The sequence below is a fragment of the Amblyomma maculatum genome, chromosome 6, assembly GCF_055883805.1.
Source record: "Amblyomma maculatum isolate TAMU_Amacu chromosome 6, ASM5588380v1, whole genome shotgun sequence".
Classification (NCBI taxonomy): domain Eukaryota; kingdom Metazoa; phylum Arthropoda; class Arachnida; order Ixodida; family Ixodidae; genus Amblyomma; species Amblyomma maculatum.
In genome coordinates, this window is record NC_139349.1 from 56,619,325 (window position 1) to 56,641,820 (window position 22,496).

Here is a 22,496-nt window from a genome sequence, read left to right on the forward strand (position 1 = left end):
GTCCTGCCCATGCCCATTTCTTCTTCTTAATTTCCACTAGAATGTCGATAACTTGAGGTAATTCTCTGACACACTCTGCACGCTTCCTATCACTAAATTTTACCCCTACCATTTTTCGTTCCATAGCCCTCTGCATTGTCCTCAACTTAAGTAGAACCTTCTTGGTTAGCCTCCACGTTTCAGCCCCATAGGTGAGTACAGGTAAGATGCAACTGTTGTATACTTTCCTCTTGAGCGATACCGGTAAGCTGCTTGTCATAATCTGCTAGTAAACTGCTGTTCCTTCCCGAGGCTGTTGTACGTTACCTTGTACATTTTCATTATAACGTTTGAAGCATGCCGATTCACCCTTTGAGCTTTCCCAATCCACGTCTTCATACCATATCTAGTCAAGCGACGCTACACGTTTGAAGTTTTCGCACCTAGTACTTCCTACCTCCTTTAAATTAAGTCACTGAAATTTATAAAATTATAATGCGCTCATACTTAAAATAGACATCCCGAAAAACACGGACGGGCCGTGAACACGACGCACACGGCGCCTTTTCTCTGTCCATCGTGTTTCTCACCCCGGCTATTTCAAGTATTAGTTCGTTCCATCTAGCCCACTTCGGCGTTTTAATTGATTTTAAATGCACTCGCCAGACTAGACACATCCATCAAAATAGGTTAAAATAGGTTAGGTCCAAAATAGTTAAGATCGTGCGCTAATCCATTTTGTTTCCCTACCTCCCGCAATCTCTATGCGAATGAAATGAACTGCGTCCGTATTCGCAGACAAAAGTTCGATAATGTTGTTCAGCTTCCCGACAAGGCAATCACCTGTTCTTATTGTTGGTGATGTTTTCGTCTCTGTTTATTTCCAAGCGATTTTGTATCTTTGTTCTTGTTCTATAATGTAGCTAGAAACAGGGAAACAAATAGAAACAGCTAGAAACTTTAACAGACCTGTACATAGGTGTCAACATCTCTTCACCCACTCCCGTAACAACACACCTATGTGTATGTTTTAAAGAAATTTAAATAAAAACATAAACGCCTAATAACGCCGAAAAAACTGTCAAATCTTTTTTGTTGTTGTTGTTTTGTTTTGTTTTTTGTTGTTGTTAAGACGGCGTCTAGCTTGAATCAAAATGGTTTAAACAGCGCAAAAGGTTTCCAGCAGCGTCTTGACGTCCACATTCAAACATGCAGTGATTACATGCTCACGCAACTCACCCTTGCTTCCACCTAAATTAGAAGCCTTTATGACCTTGACAAGGAGTCGGTGGTCGTGCTTCACCTTTGCAGACGGCGCTGCTGAATCCTGAAAGCGCATGCGCGAAGACAGAAAAATGTAGCTACGCTGCGGATATAGAAGTACCAATCTCTTTAAACAAAACTTTGCACCCAAGCATCCCAACAAATGGCCTGATGTTCTTCGCCCCTCAAAAGGCAAAGAAACCCGCATACAACATGCACACAGGGAACATTCGTAGACAAAAGAATATTTCAAGATCTGTGACGTGTCACGCTGATACCATGCGCCTAGCATCACCTGTCAGCATGAGACGAACCGCTTTCTCTTAAGTACATCTGGGCGCTGCTGACTAAGCTGTCAAGACCACTAAAGTGTAGTGTTGCGGGAAGAAGCTTCCCTCCATTTTAGCGTATTTTCTACGCTCTGTCTGTCGATATGACAGCAGCGAACAACGCAAAGTAATCCCGCGTTCAACATAATAATCATCATCAGAAGCAGCAACCCTACCAATATGACTACACCATGCGCATGATAGAGGCCTCTCTTACTAATCAGTTCAATTTAACGAATTCCTGACCCAAATGCTGCCTTCTTATCTCTGCAAACGTCCTGATCCCATGCGTCCACCTTACTTTTGATCGCCCCCTCCTACGTCTGCCTCCTCTTGTATTCTAGCCAGTAACCCTCGGCGACCATCGGTCACCTCGCCTCCGTATTACATGCCTTGACCATGCCCATTTTTTTGATTTGGTCAGAAATGTCAGCAACTCCCGTTTACTCTCTGGCCAACTCTGTTCGCTTCCTATCTCTCCTATCTCTTGGAGATGCAGTTTTTACTATTTAGGGCAAAGACGCACATTTCCTCTGTATACGCCGCTATAGCTTGGGCATGCACTCTAGTACCCGGCCATCGCTTCATTTGGTTCATTATTATTCGTATAGCTACAAGAAATGCACAGCAGCGACATCTCGAACAATATTTATTATACTCCAAGTGATAGTTACGGAATCTGCACTCACCAACTGACTCAGCTGCGTACGCTGAATAATCTCAGCCACAGGTGCTCGATGCTTGAAGCTGGGGAAGTCCGTCTGGCCTGAGCAACTGATGTCGGCAACCGTGTAAGACAGCGCATCCACCACAGCCTCCAACACCACGTCGTCCAGGGCACGCTGGTCCACCGAGTGCGGCTTCTATGCACGGGAGGGCATGGAACAATGAGAACGGCTAGCGTCCGCCAACTAATCGGTGATAGACAGCGCTGTTGACGCCACGCTACTTGACAGACTTGCACCGACGCCTGAGGCATTGTCCTCGCATTCTCCAAGGAATGCCTTCATGAATGGGGCGCCACGTACAGTTGATAAGCACAAACAATACATTCCTATCGTTCCGAGTGGAAGCTGCCTGCGAAATTTAATCGGGCCAAAATTTCTGCTGGTTCCAACTGTGTTGGTCCCAGCAGAGTTGTTTTCACTAAAAAAAAAAAAAAAAAAAAAAGCCCATTTGCAAAAATGCTGGTACCAGCAGCTGCTGAAAACCAGTATGTTCCCTAGAAGGATCAAAATATTAAAATAACCTCTTTTTTTGCATACATTTTTATTACAATTGTATTCTGTTTTCTACGTTTCAGAAATGTTATATTCAGCTGCTGAAGAAATAGTTTCTAAATAGTTTAGTAGAATTTAGTTTATGAGGTTTAACGTCCCAAAGCAACTATGACTCTGAGAGACGCCGTATTGTAGGGATCGGGAAATTTCGACCCCTTGTGGTTCTTTACCGTGCACTCACATAGCACAGCACGCGGGCGGCTTGCTTTAACACATTTCTGAGCGCTGCAGTATAACTAATATTAGTAACGTCATCAGGAAGGTTATTCCAATAGCTTATGGAACGTGGGAAGGCAGACAAATTAAATTATAGTTCAATATTCACCTGAGTTGTAAAATCAAGAAAAAAAAAAGGTGAAAAATGGAGACAGAAACACTGTTTACTGCGGCAGCTTAAAGCGAAATTTTCAATTAACAGTATTTTTTTTAATTGCCGTGATCATCCTTATTTGTCTCTCCCCAAGACTTGTAAAAATCTGTCCCACGTGGTTAGCCCCACGTGTGCACAACTCTGCGAATTGAATATTGCAGAAAGCAAGCCGCTAAAGGTGGGCAACTAAGCTTCACGAATGTAACGCACTGACGGCCGAAATTGCCTACATGTGCAGTTTTTAGCGTTTAATAAAGACTGTTTAAAAAAACCACGCAGACAGACCTAACATAAACGTTTCCACAGTGATATTCATAAATTTATATTAAAACTATTAGTTGCTTTAAATTTCGTCTACGTATGGAAGTGCCCAAAAGACGAAATTCACCGTATTGAGATCAACTTAGGTGATCTGAGACGATTTTTGGAACATTAGTTCACCCGCGCGGAAAACGACAAGTTTCCCTCCCGAAGTCGAATCCGCCTACAAGAGCAGTATAGGAAGCTGTAGGAAAAAAAAAAAAAAAGTTGCACTTGAAGAAGCAAAACGCGGCTTTGCAGAAGAGAGGCAAAACAGCGTAACTGCAACATCGAGAGGCACGCATATGGAAGCTATGCTGCCGTCCAGAAAAAAAAAAAAAAATCGAAAAGAACAGATCCTGGCGAAGGTTAATGAAGTACCCTCAGCCGAAGAGCCTAGCTGCGCCGAGTCTTACGCTACGCGCAGTCATCATCGTGAAAGCATGGTTCAGCAGACATCTCTTTCGCTTCCAGCAACGTATGTCTTGATTCATGCATAAAGCCCAAGCTCAAGTGCCGCTCTACCCCGCCGCTAGAAAGAGACGCAAGTTCATCAACATAAAAATGCAAAAGTAGCGCAAAGCGGCTCATTGTTTTGCTGCTAAGCCCGCGCGGTTACCAAGTAAAACTCCAGGCATTCGCCGTCAAGACCAGGTGTGCAGAAAGGCACATATACAGCCACCGCTGAAGACGGTCTGCTTAAGTGCCGGAGCACAGGAAATTGCGTTACACATTGTCCGCCAGGATTTCGGCATGCCAGCGCTCGAGGTTTTCAGCAGCGTACCCATGCGCTGCCTGAAGTACGAAAATGTGTGCATCACCATCGAAGCCAGCGTTAGCAAAACACCGAGCCTGACTAAAAATTGATGCAGCGTACTTTTGAAGAAGGGTTCGCCATTACATGCGAGCTGTGCTCAAACCAAATGCTCATTGACACGCTAGCTTTAACCATTGGAACGATTATGATCAGCTCTAACCCACACAGAGCTCTGTGAATGCGAAGTCTCCTCGATTCGTTCGCGCCACCGCTGGTTTTCCCAGCAATGCACGGTTTTCTTGGGACGAAGCGCGACAGACATATGCGAGAAAGTTTGCCATGCGAAGCACGAACACGAGCGCTGAGGAGCAAATGTTGTGAAGTGCGGGGAAAGGAGTACAACTGCTCTTCCTCCGCGGCGGTGCTAAAAGAGTCAAGCGTCTGCTACGCAAAAATTAGCTTCTCGCTGAGAAAACATCAGCTGCGAAAAACGCTACCTTTAAGGCTTCGGACCTTTAAACTTCGAGGTATAAAATGGCTTCTCCCCCCCCCCCTCCCCGCAAAAAAAAAAAAAAAAAAACTTTATTCAGTGAAATTATTCGATAGTTGTGCATACACATTTTTTCCCTGAGAAGAAAACTCCGTGCTGCAATTAAAGGAAACAACAAAAACGAAATTCACTGGAGCAGAACACCACTCACGTTAAGACAGTAAGATGACTGGAAGTTCATCCAAAAAAAAAACAGCGCGAACAAGTTCGCACGTCAAACTGACATCAAGGCTGCGGGTAGGCATCAATCCTCTCATTTCATCGGGTCTTGACAACGTATGTACGTAACTTAGTTTCCAAAACATGTTACGAACTTTCCCTATTTATTGTTCAAAGCTGGTCTACAGTTAATAATGTACGCATTCATGTAGATAGTACAGAGTATAAGCATATTCTCCTTTGTTGGTTCACTTCTGGCAAGTTTTACCCATGAAACGTAGACCAGACGCTCACGACAACGCCACCATGCCGCCATAACCTACTGCTGAAGTCGTACCCTGTTGAGAACACACACACGGTTCAAATAGGCCCTCGTAGATCTGGTGGATATGGTAATATATAGGCAGGAGTAAAGTTCCCTCGTAGCAGTGCACTGTGTTCTTTACGGAAACGTGCATTCACAAAGCAACTGCCTCGCTTCCTTTGCTCAGCGCCTGAATTTCGCTCGGTTACATATGGCGCTTTGAGATAATCAACGTGCTTTCAGTTCGTTTCGATTTCAATAGAAATTGTGTTTCAATAAAAAATGCAAATGTTGCTTTGAAAGCGCCGCGATCGACGAATACTCACGTTTTCAGCTACCGAGGACTGGAGCGAAACCTTGACGTCTGGTCGCTGAATGAAGCGGACGACGAACAGCTGTTCCGTGCTAATGCAGCATATCCTCAACTGTAAAGGAGATCAGTTAGAAGGATCACTTCATGCTCAGTGCGAACTTTAATGCAACGCATTTCAGCGTTTCCCTAGCCTTCTTTGTAATACAAACACTGCAGCAACAAGCTGAATATTCTTCTAAACTGTTTTTCGCCGTGCCTACATTAAAACATGAATTACCCTGTAAGCACATACAACGGATTGTCATGTCAATTAAGGCAACCTCTAATCAGGACTTGTTATGCTGCCCAAACCCGCGGATAGATTTTTTCATGACAGAAATGGGTTGCTTCTTCAAAATATGCGTAGTCCTTCCAGTTACGAAGGTTTCATCCGACGAACGCTCGTCTAATTGCTAAACTAAAGATAATTTGCAAGTTTCCGTTCACTCCTGATTACATCAACGTAATATGATTCGAGCTCGGAATAGGAGCGTGTTGGCAGCAGCACAGCATTCCGCACATGTAGTGGTCGAAATCACCCCCGAGGCTTGTGAGGCTACAACGTGCTTTAGAACACTGTATGAAGAACCAGAGCAATTCGTGTTTAGAATTAACCAGCCCATTTCGTACGTTGTTTCCAGGCTGCATCCCACCATCTGAAATTAAGTCTACCCGCCAATAAAAAGCAGCACCTACATGCCGCTGCCCAATACCAAGCGTCTTGCTCTCTTCATCCTGTCTGGCTGAGATATAAGGCCCTAAACAATGATTTTTTTGTGATTTCTGCAGGGCCTTGGGTATTACGCAAGCAGCGCATGCCCAATTTATCATAGCCAGTTTATCAATTGCCTTGGCATACGCGTATAATGTATGACGTACGATGACAGCAATATTTATACAGAAATTTTTGGAGAAAAAGTATGTTTGCCACTACTACAAACACTACGAAAAATAACGGCCATAAACGTTTACGGGATTCCTTTAAGACGCAAAGTAAAAAAAAAAAAGATGCGTGCGGTAATAGAGTCCAATACGTTTTCTTTACTTTTTGACTCGTCAGATAATAATTTGGAACGTTTGCTTTTAAGTTTAAAAACAATCAATTTTAGCTTTCTTACATATATTTGAGTGCCAGTACGGGCATGTTCAAGCACACGTTTAGTGCCTTGAAACGTGCTGTGCAAATTTAAATGCTGTCACTAATGTTACCAGCGTCGTTGTTCTGGTAATTTTATTTATTAATATTTTTGCGCGATTTGCATATTGAAGTCCACAAGCAAGCACGCCACGCACTAGACGACTACTAGCCAGCAAGGCTGACGATTGAACGAATAGGTGCTGGCTCACCTTAAAACCGAAATAACATTTTAATCGATAGTCCGGCCTCTTTCTCTTTTCGTATGTTGCGTCTCTTTAGGTAGTTTTAAGGTATACTACGAGTCACAATTTCCCAGCTAACCGCCGTGTGCTCCCGTGCAGTTCAGTTCATTCTATTTATGACCAGCCTAATATAGGTAAACAGCTTTCATTTTAGCGCAAAGAACGGCTCGGCAGAAACACTGAAATAAATGAACCCCAGTGAAAGCGTTCGAAAACTTGCCTTTCCGTTGAGTTTCTCGACAAGGAGGTTGTACCGGTGCACTCTCCTTTCCGGGTCGTCAGTTTTCTTGACTTTGATTACCAAAATCAATCGCTCGCAGGTAACTCCAGTCGTGATCGTCTGGTGCAAAGAACAACATAAGACAAACCGCAATGTCAACCTGTCACCTATGGCAAGCGGAAGTTAAACAAAATCGTTATTGTGACTGGAACATTGGGAGGTTGTATTAGCGGAGGTGTGGCGATCGTCATGAAACCGCACACATCGCAGGCTCGCTAAAACAGGAGAAAATCCACACTGACAGAATGTCGTGACACTGGGAAATGCCTAAATGTTATATGTTCAGGCCTAGTTTATATGCACGCTAAGATGTCCAGGAAGCTGCATTTTTAACGCGAAAGCATTATACTTGGCTATGTTCACAGATTTCCGTCCGCAAACCGCGTCCGCAGGCCGTGTCCGCAGCAGTTGTGAGTAATTGAAACGTGGTAAAGGTTAATGAGTGGTGTCAATCGATAGAGGGTGACGTAATGTTGTTGCCTAAAAAATAATTAAGCCAATAAGTTAATTAGGTAATTAATTACAGGCAATACATGTAAAAGTTGTCCGCAACAGTTGTAAGTAATTGAGAAGCGGTAGAGGGTAATCAGTTTTGTCAATCGATAGACGGTGACGTAATGTTGTGTCCAAAAAAATAATGAAGCCAATAAGTTAGTTAGGTAATTAAGTACAGGCAAAACACGCATATTCGTGTCCGCAGCAGTTGTAATTGCGAAGTGGTAGAGGTTAATGATTGGTGTAAATCGATAGAGGGTGATATGTTTGTGTCCAAAAATAATCATTTTTTTAATTAAGCATTTAACGATAAAGACAAAGTTCTGACGTAAATCAGGTTTACCAATGTGTGCAGTCATGAGCGTTTGATTGCAGCTTACTTGCAAAACCACTTGATTGAGCAAATTTTTGCTCTCTATACGCTTAAGGCGCGTAATTTTGACGTACTCTTGATTGCTATCTTTGTTCACATTTATGTCTACCTAGTAATGAAAACAGATTACAAACTCCTTTAAAAGACGCGTCAAGTTTAGACAAAAAGTTAACAGCCAGTATGTTTTGCTATAAAAAAATACCCAGAACTGAAAACGGCTCCTCAAATGAATACAAATACACGTCGAGGCGTTGGGTTATGCGTATAGACCAGAGACGAAGTCGGAGAGGAGAGAAGCAGGTCAGAGTTCAAATTATAACCATGTTTCTGCCCAGTATCATGAAAAAGCTACAAGCCATTTGCACTTTGTGTACTAAAGTTCCAGGTCAACAAGTTATCAGTATCCTGCGCTTCTCAGTCAAAATGTGTGGCGTGACATTCAGCAAGCTTGAAGTGGACGCGGAGTGAGGGTTCCAGTCAGCGCCTTAAAATTGCCCATCTCAAGTTATAAGAATATGTCGAGTGGAAAAACGGACATTTTTTTTATGTCTCTGGGCGTTCAAATTTGTTCCGAATCTCACATTTTGGTCCTTCAAACAACACGGAGTGTCTACTAAAAATGGATCAAAATGCTAATCGTTGCTATACCGACATAGCGATTTGTTCAATTATGAAGGTGCTAACAAACTTTTCACACTGCCTTCTGAATGCGGGTACATTACCTTCCATAATTTAGTGGTATTAATTTGTTCATTTCATACATTCGTGATTTCGGCATCAAGGGGTTAAACAGTGCGGCTCTGCTGGCTGTTTCGCAGGCATTGTTAATACATGCTGGCCGCCTCTCACTGGTCGTCACACGTCAGACAACTGCGCACCGTGACTTGAAATATCATTACATTTTTTAACGTCACAAACAAGTTTTAGGCAGGGTTAAACTTCGCTATTCGGTTCTCACATTCACGGAATCAGGAACAGAATTGGCAATTCTGCGTAGCGTGCGCTGAAACTGCCATACTTTGTCCTCGGCGCAGCCCGTCTTTCACAAGAGGCCGCAAGAATTCCACCCATGCGACAAAAACGAAGTGTTTGTACGAGGAGCCACGTTTTGCACAAGAAACACTCACAAGTTCGTAAATTTTACCACTGTGTGAAGGAACACAGGTACATTGTGTAATAATTGCTAAGCATGCATATGTTAATTTCCTCACTCAAAAGATGCCTTTTCTTTTTTTTTTTTAGTTCCTTAAAAATGAACTCAAATGGTGATACTTCAGTCGCGCAGGGTTGCAGCCCCCCACGGTCTACCGCCTTGAGATATTATTTTTTGCTTTCATCTTAACTTTTTTAAACGAACGAAAGCACGTTTTATACCTGAACTGTGTAGAGCTCATGAAGAATGAAACCAGCAACCAAGAATTCCGTGTCTAGCCAAATAGCACGCGACGTTTTTGCACATTATATTCATCTGTTGAAATGTTTCTCTTCGCCTGAGCACTCGCCCCAACCACTTCCTCCAGCCCCATTTTTCTTGTAAATATCCTTTAGCAGTTCAAAGCGATGCCCACATCCCCGCTACCTGCGCGTGTAGTAAGCCATATGTCGGGATTTACGGTGACAAAAATCATTATTTATCTGTTAGAGGGCCGCGTATTAAAACGGCTTCCCTGTCGTTTTGGTAGAAAATCTTAACATACATAAAAAAAAGGAAGGTATTTTCACAAAAAAATTACAAGAAACCCTTGCGTCAGTTTAAAAGCTCGTTGCTTCACTACATACTCACAAGGCTTTCCTTGGACTCCACCACAACCTGAGCATCGTGCAACTTCGGCTTTGTGCTGTCGGGATGGATGTTTTCGAACTCAACAACGATGTTATTCTGCAAAAAGAGAAAGAAGGAAACAATAAAAATCATGGTTATAAAATTTTTTTCCGCTCGCGTTACGCTTTTGAATATTAGTTATCACGGAAACCATATCCGTCTGCAACCTCAAACAATGCGACAAGCAGTTTGTATAGCAAATAGTGCGCATTACATTCAGTCATAACTTCGCAACAGATGAAGCTTAGTTCACGTTTATTCATGTTCACGTGAGACATTTCGTTCTGTATAAAGAGAGTACTAAGGAAAAAGGCAGTGAAGATTTCAGCCTTGCACACAACCGCGTTGCAATACTTTATGCACTTGTTTCACTTCTGTATTTATTGCATATTTAACAAGCCAAGCCATACGTTTATAAGCCCGCTTGAAACTTTTTTTTAAGTTTCCCTTTGATCGCTAGCTTCTGAAGTGCCGTACAAAATTAAATGTGTTCCCTTGTATACAACTAGAAGCAACGGGGAGGAGCTTGATCCAGATAAGAAAAATTTTATTTTTAGTTGGTGATAAAAATTTAAAAAAACTCCAAAATATTAGTCGATAAGAAAAATACGCAGGGAAAAGCATGCCACAAGAGTAATCATTGTTCGCATGCTAATGGGATAGAATCTTTTCGCATGATTACTGCTTGCACGCGCAATTAATTGAGGTTCATGGAGAGTACGTGGAAAAGCACACACCGCACTGTACTCGTTGATCTCGAAGTGGCCACCGGTGTGCCACGAGGGACATTGCTATCCAGTTACCGAAGCTGGCAGAAAGTCCCGGTATGAAGGCAAAAAACACTTATGTGGCGTAGGTAGGCTATCGTGGAGGACACAGTTAGAATGCCTTGGCGGCAAGTATAGACATTTTAACAGTAGCGAGTTGACGCCATGAGATAAAAGCTTCCCTGCTGGTGAAGCACGGTAATTAGAAAGCGGTGAGCTACTCCCAGAACTCACATCGCGTGTGTTCCTCCAAGTTGCGTTCAGGTTATTGTAGTTCTTTTTTAATTCACTTGCTTGGATTATATATCCGCCTTCTACCAAAAAAATAATAAAAAACGTAAAATTATTATTTTTAACCATGCAATATTTCTAATAGCACCGGAGCCTCAGCCATGGCCGGACTTGAGCGGTGACTGCACAATGGCAGCAGTGCACTCCTCTCTGCACGAGTGGACGCCGACATGACCATAAATTGGTCAGTACCTAATTGCATGTAGCATGAAGCGCGAACAGCCGATTACCACAGGACGGCAAATCTGGAACTGTCACATGCAAAGCAACAGCTGGAAAACAAGGTTTATGCAGGTTGTTATTCCGTTAAAAAAAGAAAAACACTTTTTTTCTTTTCTTCCTTCTTTTATACTTCATTTCTCTCATTTCTCCTTTTCTTCGCTTTCTTCGTTTCCTTCTTTCTTTCTTTCTCCCTTTCCTTATTTCCATCTCCCCGATATTTGATTCACCTCTATTTTTTTCTGTTTATTCCGTTAATTTCTCTTCCCATCACTCATTTCTTTCTTTCTTCCTGTCTTCCTTCCTTCCCTTCTTTCTTTCTTTCTTTCTTTCTTTCTTTCTTTCTTTCTTTCTTCATTTTTTACATTTCTTCCTCTGTTTCTTCATTTCCTGCTTCTGTTGCTAATTCGTGAAGAGGCAAGCGCGTATCAACTCGACCGGCAAGCTGCGGGTGCCTCTCAAGGAACAAACACAGGAAAGTTACCTGGTAAGACCACTCAACCAGTGCCACCCGAAGCACGCCTTCGAAAAGTGAAACGGCAGCGACAGCGCCTCTCGTTCAGACAGCTTGTCGACGAGTTTGCACCGTCGCGTCGACAAACACCAGTAGCAGGGGTTTCCGTAAAGCCTGCCACGCAGTAGTTTCGTGTTGACAACGCGCCACGAACCGGCGAAGTGCTCGCGCGTTCCCAAAGAAAAAAAGGCGCACCGTTTTGCCTGCGTGTGACGTGCGAGGTGACACTGCTCTCAACGGCGCTCGCGAGCTAGCGCAGGGCTTCCGGGCTGCTCGTTTTCCAGGGACGATATTTGACACGCCGAATCGGCGGAACTTTAAGGAAATTGCGTGCAATTTTTATCTTAATAAGCATCGATTCTTGACTCTTCATAATCATGTTGCTTGTTCGGCTATAAAAAAAAATTCCACTTTAAGCTCAAATTTCCTAATCATAAAAGCACTTTCATTGGTGAGCAAACTGCTTAATTACGAAGAGTGCGACAATCGAGTTTTATAAATGAAAAAAATGCATTTAATTTTAAAATGGGCTATTGTTTGCTGACGCTCCACTTCAGAATACCTGACGTCAAAATTGAAAGGACTTCGCGATCGCTGTTTAGGTGGAATTGGCGGTAAACATAGCCTCGGACAAGCGTTGAAAAACATCCTGCCGTCTCACATTTTGCTGATAAAAACAGCCGATGGCATCGATTCCTCTATCTAATTTTAGGGGATTTCCTATTGGTTATAAAAGCTCCGTTTCAAGAGAATGTAATTTCTTTGTCATTCTGGCGCTCTAACCTACCAATGCTGGCCAAAATTCACTCTCTTTATCGCCGGATATTGCAAAACAAGACACCGCCTTTACCTGTATTTGCACACAGCGGGTTGCTTCTTTCCAAGCGCTAGTTAATAAGCGAAAGAAGCTATACGCCGAACTTAAACCTAAAACTCATAGGAACGTCGCGGGGTATTCTCACGAATCGGCAAAATGCATGGTCCCTTCTACAAAGAGCAGTGTTGTTTTAAATAATGCGAAAGTATTTTTCATGTCTCTGTTTAATTTGAATTACCATTTTCGTATTTGTGTTCACATCACCTTTTATGGCGTAAAGTAAGCGTGACTACGGCTAATTTTCGCGCCCTGCAATTATAATTTCGGCAACTTCCAAGTTCTTACTAAGCGGGTTAGTCTTCCAGATGCAGCCGACGGGATAATATTCGCTAGCGAACTGTCATGATATCCATTCTGTAACACCTAATCAGTGATCTTGCAAGCACGAACCGGGTAGAATGAAAAACAAGCACATGTATGGCGCGCACGAACGGTCAGGTGGAGCTCTCTAATTATGCATGACTCGACCTGGGCACCCGCAGCTCCGATGCCATTTTCAAACACCGCATGACGGTACACCGACAGCACCTCGGGGGAAAGCGCTGCGCGGACAGCTTGTCAGGGCGCGACGGCGATGCACGGGCCCGGCCGTCTCTCTACGTATCGTGTCGTGACCGTGTCGTTGCGCCGAGCAGCTGCCAGACTCGTCGGCCGGTTCAGGACACGGTGCATCGTGGGAGTCATTCAATATTGCAGGTTGCGAAAGCCCGCTCCGAGCAGCGAGTGGTGTACCTTTCTCTCGGTGTTCGATGGTGACACCTGTCGAAGGAATTTCTAGCAACTTCCTTTCTGTTCTTTTTTTTTTTTTTTTTTTTGCTTTCTTGGCCTTGACAGCTGAGAGTAACCTGTAAGCGGCGCCGTGGTTGCGGGTCCTAAACCGAGCTAAGAGTTTGGAAGCTATTTCTTCACCACTTCAGTTTTAAAATTACAATCTTGATAGTGACGAGGTTTCTAATTTCATAAGCCAACGACGTACACACTGTTATCGCAACCGTTATGCCGGTACTTAAGGGGAACCGGCGCATATTTCGGAAGATTTTAAGGCGCAGAGAATAATGGGGTTAGTTGAAGTTGACCTCAGTAAAACTGCGTATACAGCACAGAGAGCAATAGCGGGGAGCAAACAGAGCGAACCGTCCTGAGTGGTTTGAACGACGAGGAGTGCCGCATCCAGACTAATGATGTACGGTACAATCCCATTTGGGGTAACTTACTAAGCACCACCATTTGTTAGGTCACATACTCTATGTTGTGTCACAACAGGCAAATGGGAGGCTTTCCTGGAGGAGCTTATAGACCTGTAACAAACGAGATCTCCTTGAGACATCTCCAAATATAGCGAAAAAAGGAGGCCCCATGCTTAGTCAGCAGCTAGCTATATAAATTGGCTGCTTAACGAAACAATTGCATGGGTCTGTAACGAAATGAAGGAGCATAAATCTTCATCACAGAGGCCTTAAAAAACAAGGGAAATTGAATCGGTGAAATACAGGCTACAAGTGTGGAAAGAGCAGAGAGCAGAAACCACCTGTACTTGAAAAGCTCAGGGAGTCGGGAAGAATAGAATAAATACAGATAAAAAGCCAGAAAATGATTGCTCCCGTGTGGCATAAGGGATAGCATCATGCCCCGACGGCTAATATAAAAAGCTACCTATGCCTCAAAATTATTATTATTATTATTATTATTATTATTATTATTATTATTATTATTATTATTATTATTATTATTATTATTATTATTATTATTATTATTATTATTATTATTATTATTGTTATTGTTGTTATTGTTGTTGTTGTTATTGTTATTATTATTATTTTTGTTATTGTTATTATTGTTGTTGTTTGTTGTTACTGTAGTGTTATTGTTGTTATTGCTGCTGCTGTCGTTGCCGTTGTCGTTGTTGTTGTTGTCGTTGTCGTTGTTGTATTACTTCTAACCAGGCACCGTGTTCCACAGATCCATTTTTCATTTCTGGTGCATCTAGGCTTGCGATATTGGTCGCTGCTGTTAGGTCATGAAGTGGGAAGCGTCAGTTTGAAGCTACCAATCCAATGGCTGGTTGGCGACCGAATCTCAGCATTGGCTGCGCGATCCAGCCAGTGGCGAGCAGGTGTGTGAGACGGCTAACGATGGCTATTTTCGGCGATCGACTCCGATTCCTTGTGCAATTTCTGTGCCTGACGGCCCGTTGTTTTCGTTTGATACCGCTGTCATGCCGACATAACGCCAAATGGAATGAAGGGTGGGCATCCATTACAAACGAATCCTCGCAAACACGGCGCCAGAACAGCGTTGTCACTTATATTGGAATCGAATTTCGATTCTTCAGATCAGCGACGCCATTACATGCACCGAACGCTCCCATTATGAAACAAGAATTACGCCGTTCTAGGTCGGTCCGTAGAAACTATTCTACCTTTAATAAAACTACGTCGAAATCAACCCGTTGCGAAAAATTGTGCTCATCGATCGTTCGACAGCACTGGAAGGTAAAGCAAAGCTGTACACAAAGCCCGATTGGACACATAATAAACTTTTCGTCAACTTGACACAGCGTCATCCACGTCTTTGTTTAGAATAACAGCGTTTAGAATACCAGCACGGCAGGAGAAAAATACAGAGCAGAGAAACACAGCTCCAGCGCTGTCGTTTCCGCGCTGGCCATTATCTTTTCCACTATGATTATATTTCATTTCATTATGTAACAAATTCGTTAAAACGGCTTTTTAATGATAAGCAAACCGCTTCGCCATTAAGCTCGGCAGAAGCGACTGCAGGCCTGAATGTTTTCGACAGAAACGATTGCAAGTTCGTTTGCATGTCTGTCGGCCAATATTAGGTGCAATCAACGGAAGGAAAAAAATCTGAATAATTCAGTCTTCCTTTTTTTTTTTTTTTTTTCAGCCGTAAAACACGGGTACCAAAGCGACAGTGAAATTCTGAGGAAACCGCACTGGGAAAACAAACACAAATCATAAGACCACCATTTAGGAAGTTATTTCTAAACTTGCCACAGATCTTAGCAGAACTGTTGGCTGTCTCTACAGGACCAGTGACCTTTTACCTGTTTCATTAAAAGTATCTATGTATTATGCTTTATTTTTTTCTAAGTTATCTTATTGTGCACTGGTGTGGGGCACCACAACAAATAGCAATTATCACAAGCTTTTGATTCTGCAAAAAAAGGCACTCCGGGCTATTGAGGGTTATCATGGAAGACCGGGACACTTACCAACATCACCTCTATACCAAAAACATAATCTACTTCAAGCTAACCGAGTCTACACATACCGCTTGTTACAACATATCCATAGCAATAGGCTTTTCTCCGTCTCTCCTAATCGATTTCCTACTAAATACCCTCTCAGACAACACAGAAACCTCGTCCCAAAAACAAGGACAAATTACGGTAAACAGAAACTTAATTACCAGATTCCAACTATTCTCAAAAACCCATCCCTATGTTCAATGTTCAATCTCTCTAAACACAGATTTAAAAAAGAAATAAAAAAGCAGTTGATACTCTCCGAAGTGGAATAATTGTTTAGTCTGGTTTTGTATTTGACAAATGCAAATTTTCATCATGTTATGCTACTGTACAATTTTTTTTTCCTTTCCGTGTTTTGTGTACCATATGCTGTTGTTTCTTTTTGAGTGTACAGTGTACACTGTTACTTTTTTTTTTAGGTTTTACTCCAGTATGATTAATTACCACGTTTGCTGTAATGTTCTGTTATCGTTTGTTTTCCGTGTTGCGCGCCGCTGTGAACTGTATGGGGAACTGTGACCCCGTCAGGCCTAACCGCCTTTTGTCGCAGTTCCTTCTTTCATTTTTTGAAAGAGAGAAATAAAGAATATCTAAAAAAAGAACAGCGAGTCGAGCCACTGACAAGTATAAAGGAGGCCTTCTACTTTTTTATTTTTTTGTTCACGAACATGGTCATTGCAGAAATGGAAGTTCCGTCACCAGACCCTTAAACCCGCGCACACAACAAATAAAGTAACTGCTGCGAGCAATGTTGTAATCTAAAAGAGGAATTATCGTCTAGGTTATAACGAACATAACGAACATTTACCGAGGCTCCCCGAAAAGTAGACGAACATTATTACACGAAAATATATTTTCAAACCGCGCGAATTCTTTGGTGCAAGGAACAATTATTCGACCTCTTTGTGACTGCTGTGCGGAGAACAAATTATTCAGCAGATAAAACCCACGCAAAACCCAGCACAGCCTGCATTTTACTTTTCTTTCTCCCAGGAAGCCGGGCGGCTGGCACTGAATTTCCATTTCAGTAGTATGCAAGCCTGTCACAGCGATTCCCGAGGGACGACTACTCGCGAACGTGAAGATGGTTCCTTAGTCCTGCCCGGTACCGCATTCAGCTCGCCGTGTAAGCTGTCATTGTCGTCGAGGCATGCAGCGATGCTGATCTCCGACTTCAAGCATCGAATCACCACGGCAGCGTCCTGACACCGCCTCCAGACCATTAGGCGAGCGGGGCCATCCAGTTCATGACTAAATCTGTTATTGGTGCTATTTCTTGTGTGATTCCTGTTCTCCATCCCGAAAAAAGCCCAAAACCGGGACATCCCAGAGAGATAAATTTAGCTTTACGTAAGGTCAGACCCACTATCAGGAGGCGTATAACATTAATAAAACCACGCACACACTGAACTGATTGCACAGGAACGTGAACATGCTTGAACGAAAGTAAATAGCCAGTCACTTGGCCACGTTAGGGCTTTCACTGAGAAAGTACGTCATACGATTGAAGCCTGTTGCCGCCAACCGATGTTTAAAACAATGCAATGTGGTAAGATAACCACACTCCGGCATCTATCCATTCTTCTCTTTTCCTTGCCGTAATTCCGTAAACTATATGTTTCTTACAACCGCGTTTTCCTGATTTCTCTAGCTTTATCAAAGCAATGCACTTTTTGAAACGTGAATTCTTGATACGCACTTCAACAGCTAACGAACACGTTCTCAAACGCTTGTACAGGGAGGCCGCTGATATAATTATCACCACCTACACTGCAGGAAAAAGGGTTTCACTTCTGCGGTCTGAGCTGAAAGCAATGGCTTTCTACCGGCAGACCATCCGGCGGAATCGCGCACTGTCGCTTGTGTAATCGTCGCCGGCCCGTTCGAAACCACCATGAAGAACGTATACACCTCGGAGCAAATGACGCGTCGGCGCCTTTTGATTCCACGCACAGAACCTCACACAGTCCGCCCCGCCTTCTCCCCTCTGCCGTGCCCGCTGCCTTCCAGAGTGCATCACAATGGTCTGGCTTTGGCGACGTCGAGCGACGGCGACGCATCGAGCTACGCTGCCGGGTGGTGGGAGGCGGAAAGCGAGCGACGGCGCCGCGCTGTCGCGGCGGGCCCGCCTTTAGTTCCGGGCTCCCCATCGATTCCCGGGTAGGCGCAGTGGCCGTCCCAGTCGTGCCAGCAGTGCATTTTGCTCCTTCCCCTCCGTCCCACGGACTCTCCCCTTCTTCCTGTTTGCAAACCCTGTGCACTGCAGCGCTCCTTTTAACAGCGCAAATGGCAGGGCTCACGGGAGAGAGGTTCCTGCCTCCTTGTCCAGACTGACATGGGCAAGAGGCCGAGTGGACATGAGGGGAATGACCCCATGTACCCCTCTCCCAAATATGAATTTAAGTGCTACAAACCTGAGCCGAGATTGAGCGCCTAATTGATCGTATCTACTATTTCAGTACTGACATCAGATTTGAGCCATTATGGGCGTTGTAAGGCCTGCTGGAACACAGTGTCGGTACAGTGTCGAAGCTTCAGTGTCCTTTCCTGCTGGAGCTCGCTAGGCTTCGACCGCGGAGCTGAGAATAAAGCGCGCGCGCACACACACACACACACACACACACACACACACACACACACACACACACACACACACACACACACACACACACACACACACACGCACGCACGCACGCACGCACGCACGCACGCACGCACGCACGCACGCACGCACGCACGCACGCACGCACACACACACACACACACACACACACACACACACACACACACACACACACACACACACACACACACACACACACACACACACACACACACACACACACACACACACACACACACACACACACACACACACGCAAAGCAATTGGAAACATTCGTACACCGGGACACTGTTCTTATTCCCCCATATTGAAGTGCTGTTTATTTTCCGACATGTTCTGTTGTCAAAAGAGTCACCATTTTGATGACAAAGCCGTTCTGTATGTAATAACATACTCTCAATTACACTTAGCATCATTATATGTACTCAAGACACAGCACTAAGTCAAAGATCCTAACGCATTCATCATTCCCTACGTCAACTTCTAACACCTGAAATAACGTATCTTCGTGACCTGTTCTACCTAGAATTCAGTTTAGCCGTATATAGCGCTCCAACTAAAGTACTATCGGCATCGAATGAAATGCGAACAGCGGAGCGCATGGAAAACGGACAACCTAATGCAGCCTGCCTGTTGTCATCAAAGATAGACGCACTCATCCGGTTTGTGATAGTTTTGCTACTATTTTCTTATGCTCTTGCTTTATCTTTTTCCAACTGGAGCACCACATTCATTCCTTCTAGAGATGGGGACTTGCGCATGGCGGTTACGCTCGGGAAGTGGCTGTGGCACGCGTGGATGAAGCGAGAACTCTTCTCTCGCTGGCATACAGCGCTTTGATTTCACTAACGTTATCGCCGTGTCATCAGCGTCTGACTGCAATAACTCAAACCGCGTGGCGCAAGTCACCATCTCAAGAAAGAATCAATGTGGCGCTACAGTGCCAAAACGAGAAAAGCAAAACTATCGCAAACCGGATGAGCGCGCCGATGTTTGATGGCGACAGACAGGCTGCCTGAGGTGGACCGTTTTTCACGCGCTCTGCTGTCAACATTTCATTTCATGACGATAGTACATTTATGATGAAAATTACGTTCAACCACATTAGGTATCGCTGTTGACACGTCGTTTATCCTTTTCGGCCTTCTGCCTTTTCCTTGCCTTTTCTGTCCAGATAGTGCAGGTCATTGACGGCTGGGTGCTCCGTAAACAGTCTGAGTATGTAGTCTTTCCTCTACACAACCGCGTGGAACAAATACTACGTATGAAAAAAAAAGAAAAAAAAAAGATCCTTCATAACCTACGTATAGCTTGATCGTCTCGCAACTAAAGGACCCCGATTCCCGCCCTAGTTATTTTTTTTTTTTCAACATTGTAATTCTTCTACGTTACAGCGTTCGCATACTTCCCGAGTCTACGATTGTGTAGTAAGCGGTTGCTCATAGGTGGAGTCAAATGAAGTTCATTAATGAAATAATCGGAGTTACGTACACTCAGGCTTATGTTTGCTTCGTATCGAGGGCTTTGTCGCACACTTCGTGCAAAGTAAACGACAGAGTCATACCGTCGGCTCGTCTTTTCGCACCCCAAAACTGAAAAGTAGCGTCATCTGCCGGCTAATTATCGTGTCATAATGGTCGGCGTTTTCTTTTCTTTTTCTTTTTTGTGAGGATTCGGCACGTATATGTCATTCAACCGGTGCGGGCCTTCGAGCCGGTTTTAGAAGCTACAGGGTATGGAGAATTGTGGCACGACCTTAATAATTTGTAATTGAAGCCTTACACTTTATATGGCCGTTGAACAGTGTGGTTTGTACCGAGGTCAGCACCAACCTTTTCTCTATATCGTTCGTGAGACCACAGCCGCGAGCGAATCGCGGCGAGACGGATCAGTCAGACGGAGACCAAAGACAGGTTACGTTGAACTGCGCTAGTTATAGCGGAAGCCGCCGCAACCATGCAGAGCTTTTCGGCTCTAGCAGAAGCGTTGGCTGCTAGAGCCGAAAAGCTCTGCATGGTTGCGGCGGCTTCCGCTAACTAGCGCAGTTCGACATAACCTGTCTTTGATCTCCGTCTGACTGATCCGTCTCGGCGCGATTCGCTCGCGGCTGCGATCTCGCGAGCGATATAGATAAAAGTTTTCTTACCTCGGCAACCTGACAAGAAGTTCGAAAGCTCACACGTGCTCTCTAACAACTCTAACTAGCAGACGAATTGTTATCCAACCTCACCAACACCACGAACCTGCGTTTTCCCTGCTTTTAGTTTCGTATACTGATTTCCCTCAAGCAGCGAGTTCAAGCTCTACAGGTGCGGGAACTGTCGCACGCCATGACGGGTCAGTGAAATTAACAAACTACGACGTGTTTTCTGTGCGTACATGAGACGGCGGCCACGAGCAAACCGCGAAAAAACAAAAAGACAGGCCCATCAAGAGCGCGACATTTACCCATCTGTCAGTCACAAGCGAAACACAAGCCAAGTCAAACTGCACTTCAGCTATCAGCAGCCACAAAAGCATATACCGACTGCATTGTATCGGCTCCAATGGCGCATGTCATTGTCAACGTGCCGACGGCTTTTCATATATAAAAGGTTATAGGACCGCCACACTAACTGCGTAAAACTGCAAACTTCCTTTTTCCTTCTTCTCGAACACTGCAAAGAGATAATTAAAATTTCCTTAAAAACTATCTTTTTGGGGGGTATATTTGTAACAACACCAATAGCGTGATTGAACTCAAAGCCTAGGCCAAGACGAAGTGAGCGAAGTGAGAAAAGAGAAGTGTTTAAATGGCTTGCTTTAAAACGACCGGTAATAAATGAGACGATGAATGCAGTTGGCACTCCCACTTTAATATATCTGGAGTTGAACCATTCTCACACGTTGCCTGACAAGAGATCGGCAGATTCTCTTTCTACTAGTACACCCAAGTCAAGCCGTGAACTTTCTACCTTGCATCTCCTGAAACTACGTGGTAACTCAAAGCCTATCGAAAAAAATTACTTTGGTAATCTCAACGATCAATACACACCAACAATTAGCGTGTTTTTCATTCCTCCGAGCACATACTTCCAAAGCCACCGCAATTCTTTTTTATTTCCGTGTGCTTTCCATCAGACAGATTCGTGTTTTTTATATATCCCAAATTGCTCACAGCGCTTGTGGCGAATGCTGTACTGGTTTCCGTCATCGTCCCTGTCCCAGAAATAGTCTCCCAATATCCGGTCTCCTCCTCCATCATCGTCCACGCGTCTTCGCCTTTCTCGGGGTAGTACCGTGATAGGAAATACAGCAGAGAAAGAGCGAGAAACAAAAAAGAAAACAATGAGACCCGCGTCATCGACGACCATTGTTTTTCCAGTTCCCCCACTTCCCCGTCATATAACCCGCAAGCTCTCGTATACCCACTCCCTCTCCTTCGCGGGAATTTCATCTGTCCGACACGGCCATCTTCTGTGTGTGTGCTTTGCTTTATCGTACCGGGCGGCCCAATCTCGTCCGGCCTTCCAAAGCTCTAGCAGCAGCTCTAGCTCTAGCGGACGCCATGGAAACATTCGCGCCGCTCCTCCTCTCCACGCCACTCCATCCCATTCCTGCCATTGGCCAATGTCGCGCGTGTTGTCCACGCTGTTATTTCCTACCCTGTCTGTATGCTTTTTTGGAACATGGGACGGCACTCCCATCGTTGGTTGTATGTCGGCCGTACGTAGGATGTACGTTTGCCATACGTTGGCTGGAGCTGCGGGTCTCCGGCTTGGCCGCGGCCTCCGGTCACAATGAGGTACTGAAGGGCCGCCGACTCAGTAAAAGCAATAAGCGTCAGTCCGTGTCCCGACTCTGGCTCGACCGGCGAGGAAGCCCGATGATCGAGTTGGTCGGAGAAACAAAGGAGGGAGGGAGGGAGGGAGGGAGGGAGGGAGGGAGGGAGGGAGGGAGG

At 44.4% G+C, this 22,496-nt stretch overlaps 1 protein-coding gene across 4 annotated transcripts in view; it reads right to left on the reverse strand.

Moving 5' to 3' along the window:
* The window catches only part of LOC146185807 (uncharacterized), a 178,566-nt gene that overhangs the window by 48,938 nt on the left and 107,132 nt on the right, over positions 1–22,496 (reverse strand). For all 4 annotated transcript variants that reach the window (XM_084606743.1, XM_084606742.1, XM_084606741.1 and 1 more), the window contains exons 2-6: positions 9,955–10,050; positions 7,244–7,363; positions 5,618–5,716; positions 2,261–2,434; positions 1,219–1,306 (exon numbers count right to left, since the gene is read on the reverse strand). In XM_084606743.1, coding sequence (XP_084462869.1) covers positions 1,219–1,306; positions 2,261–2,434; positions 5,618–5,716; positions 7,244–7,363; positions 9,955–10,050 — 577 coding nt within the window. The remainder of the gene's footprint in view (positions 1–1,218; positions 1,307–2,260; positions 2,435–5,617; positions 5,717–7,243; positions 7,364–9,954; positions 10,051–22,496) is intronic.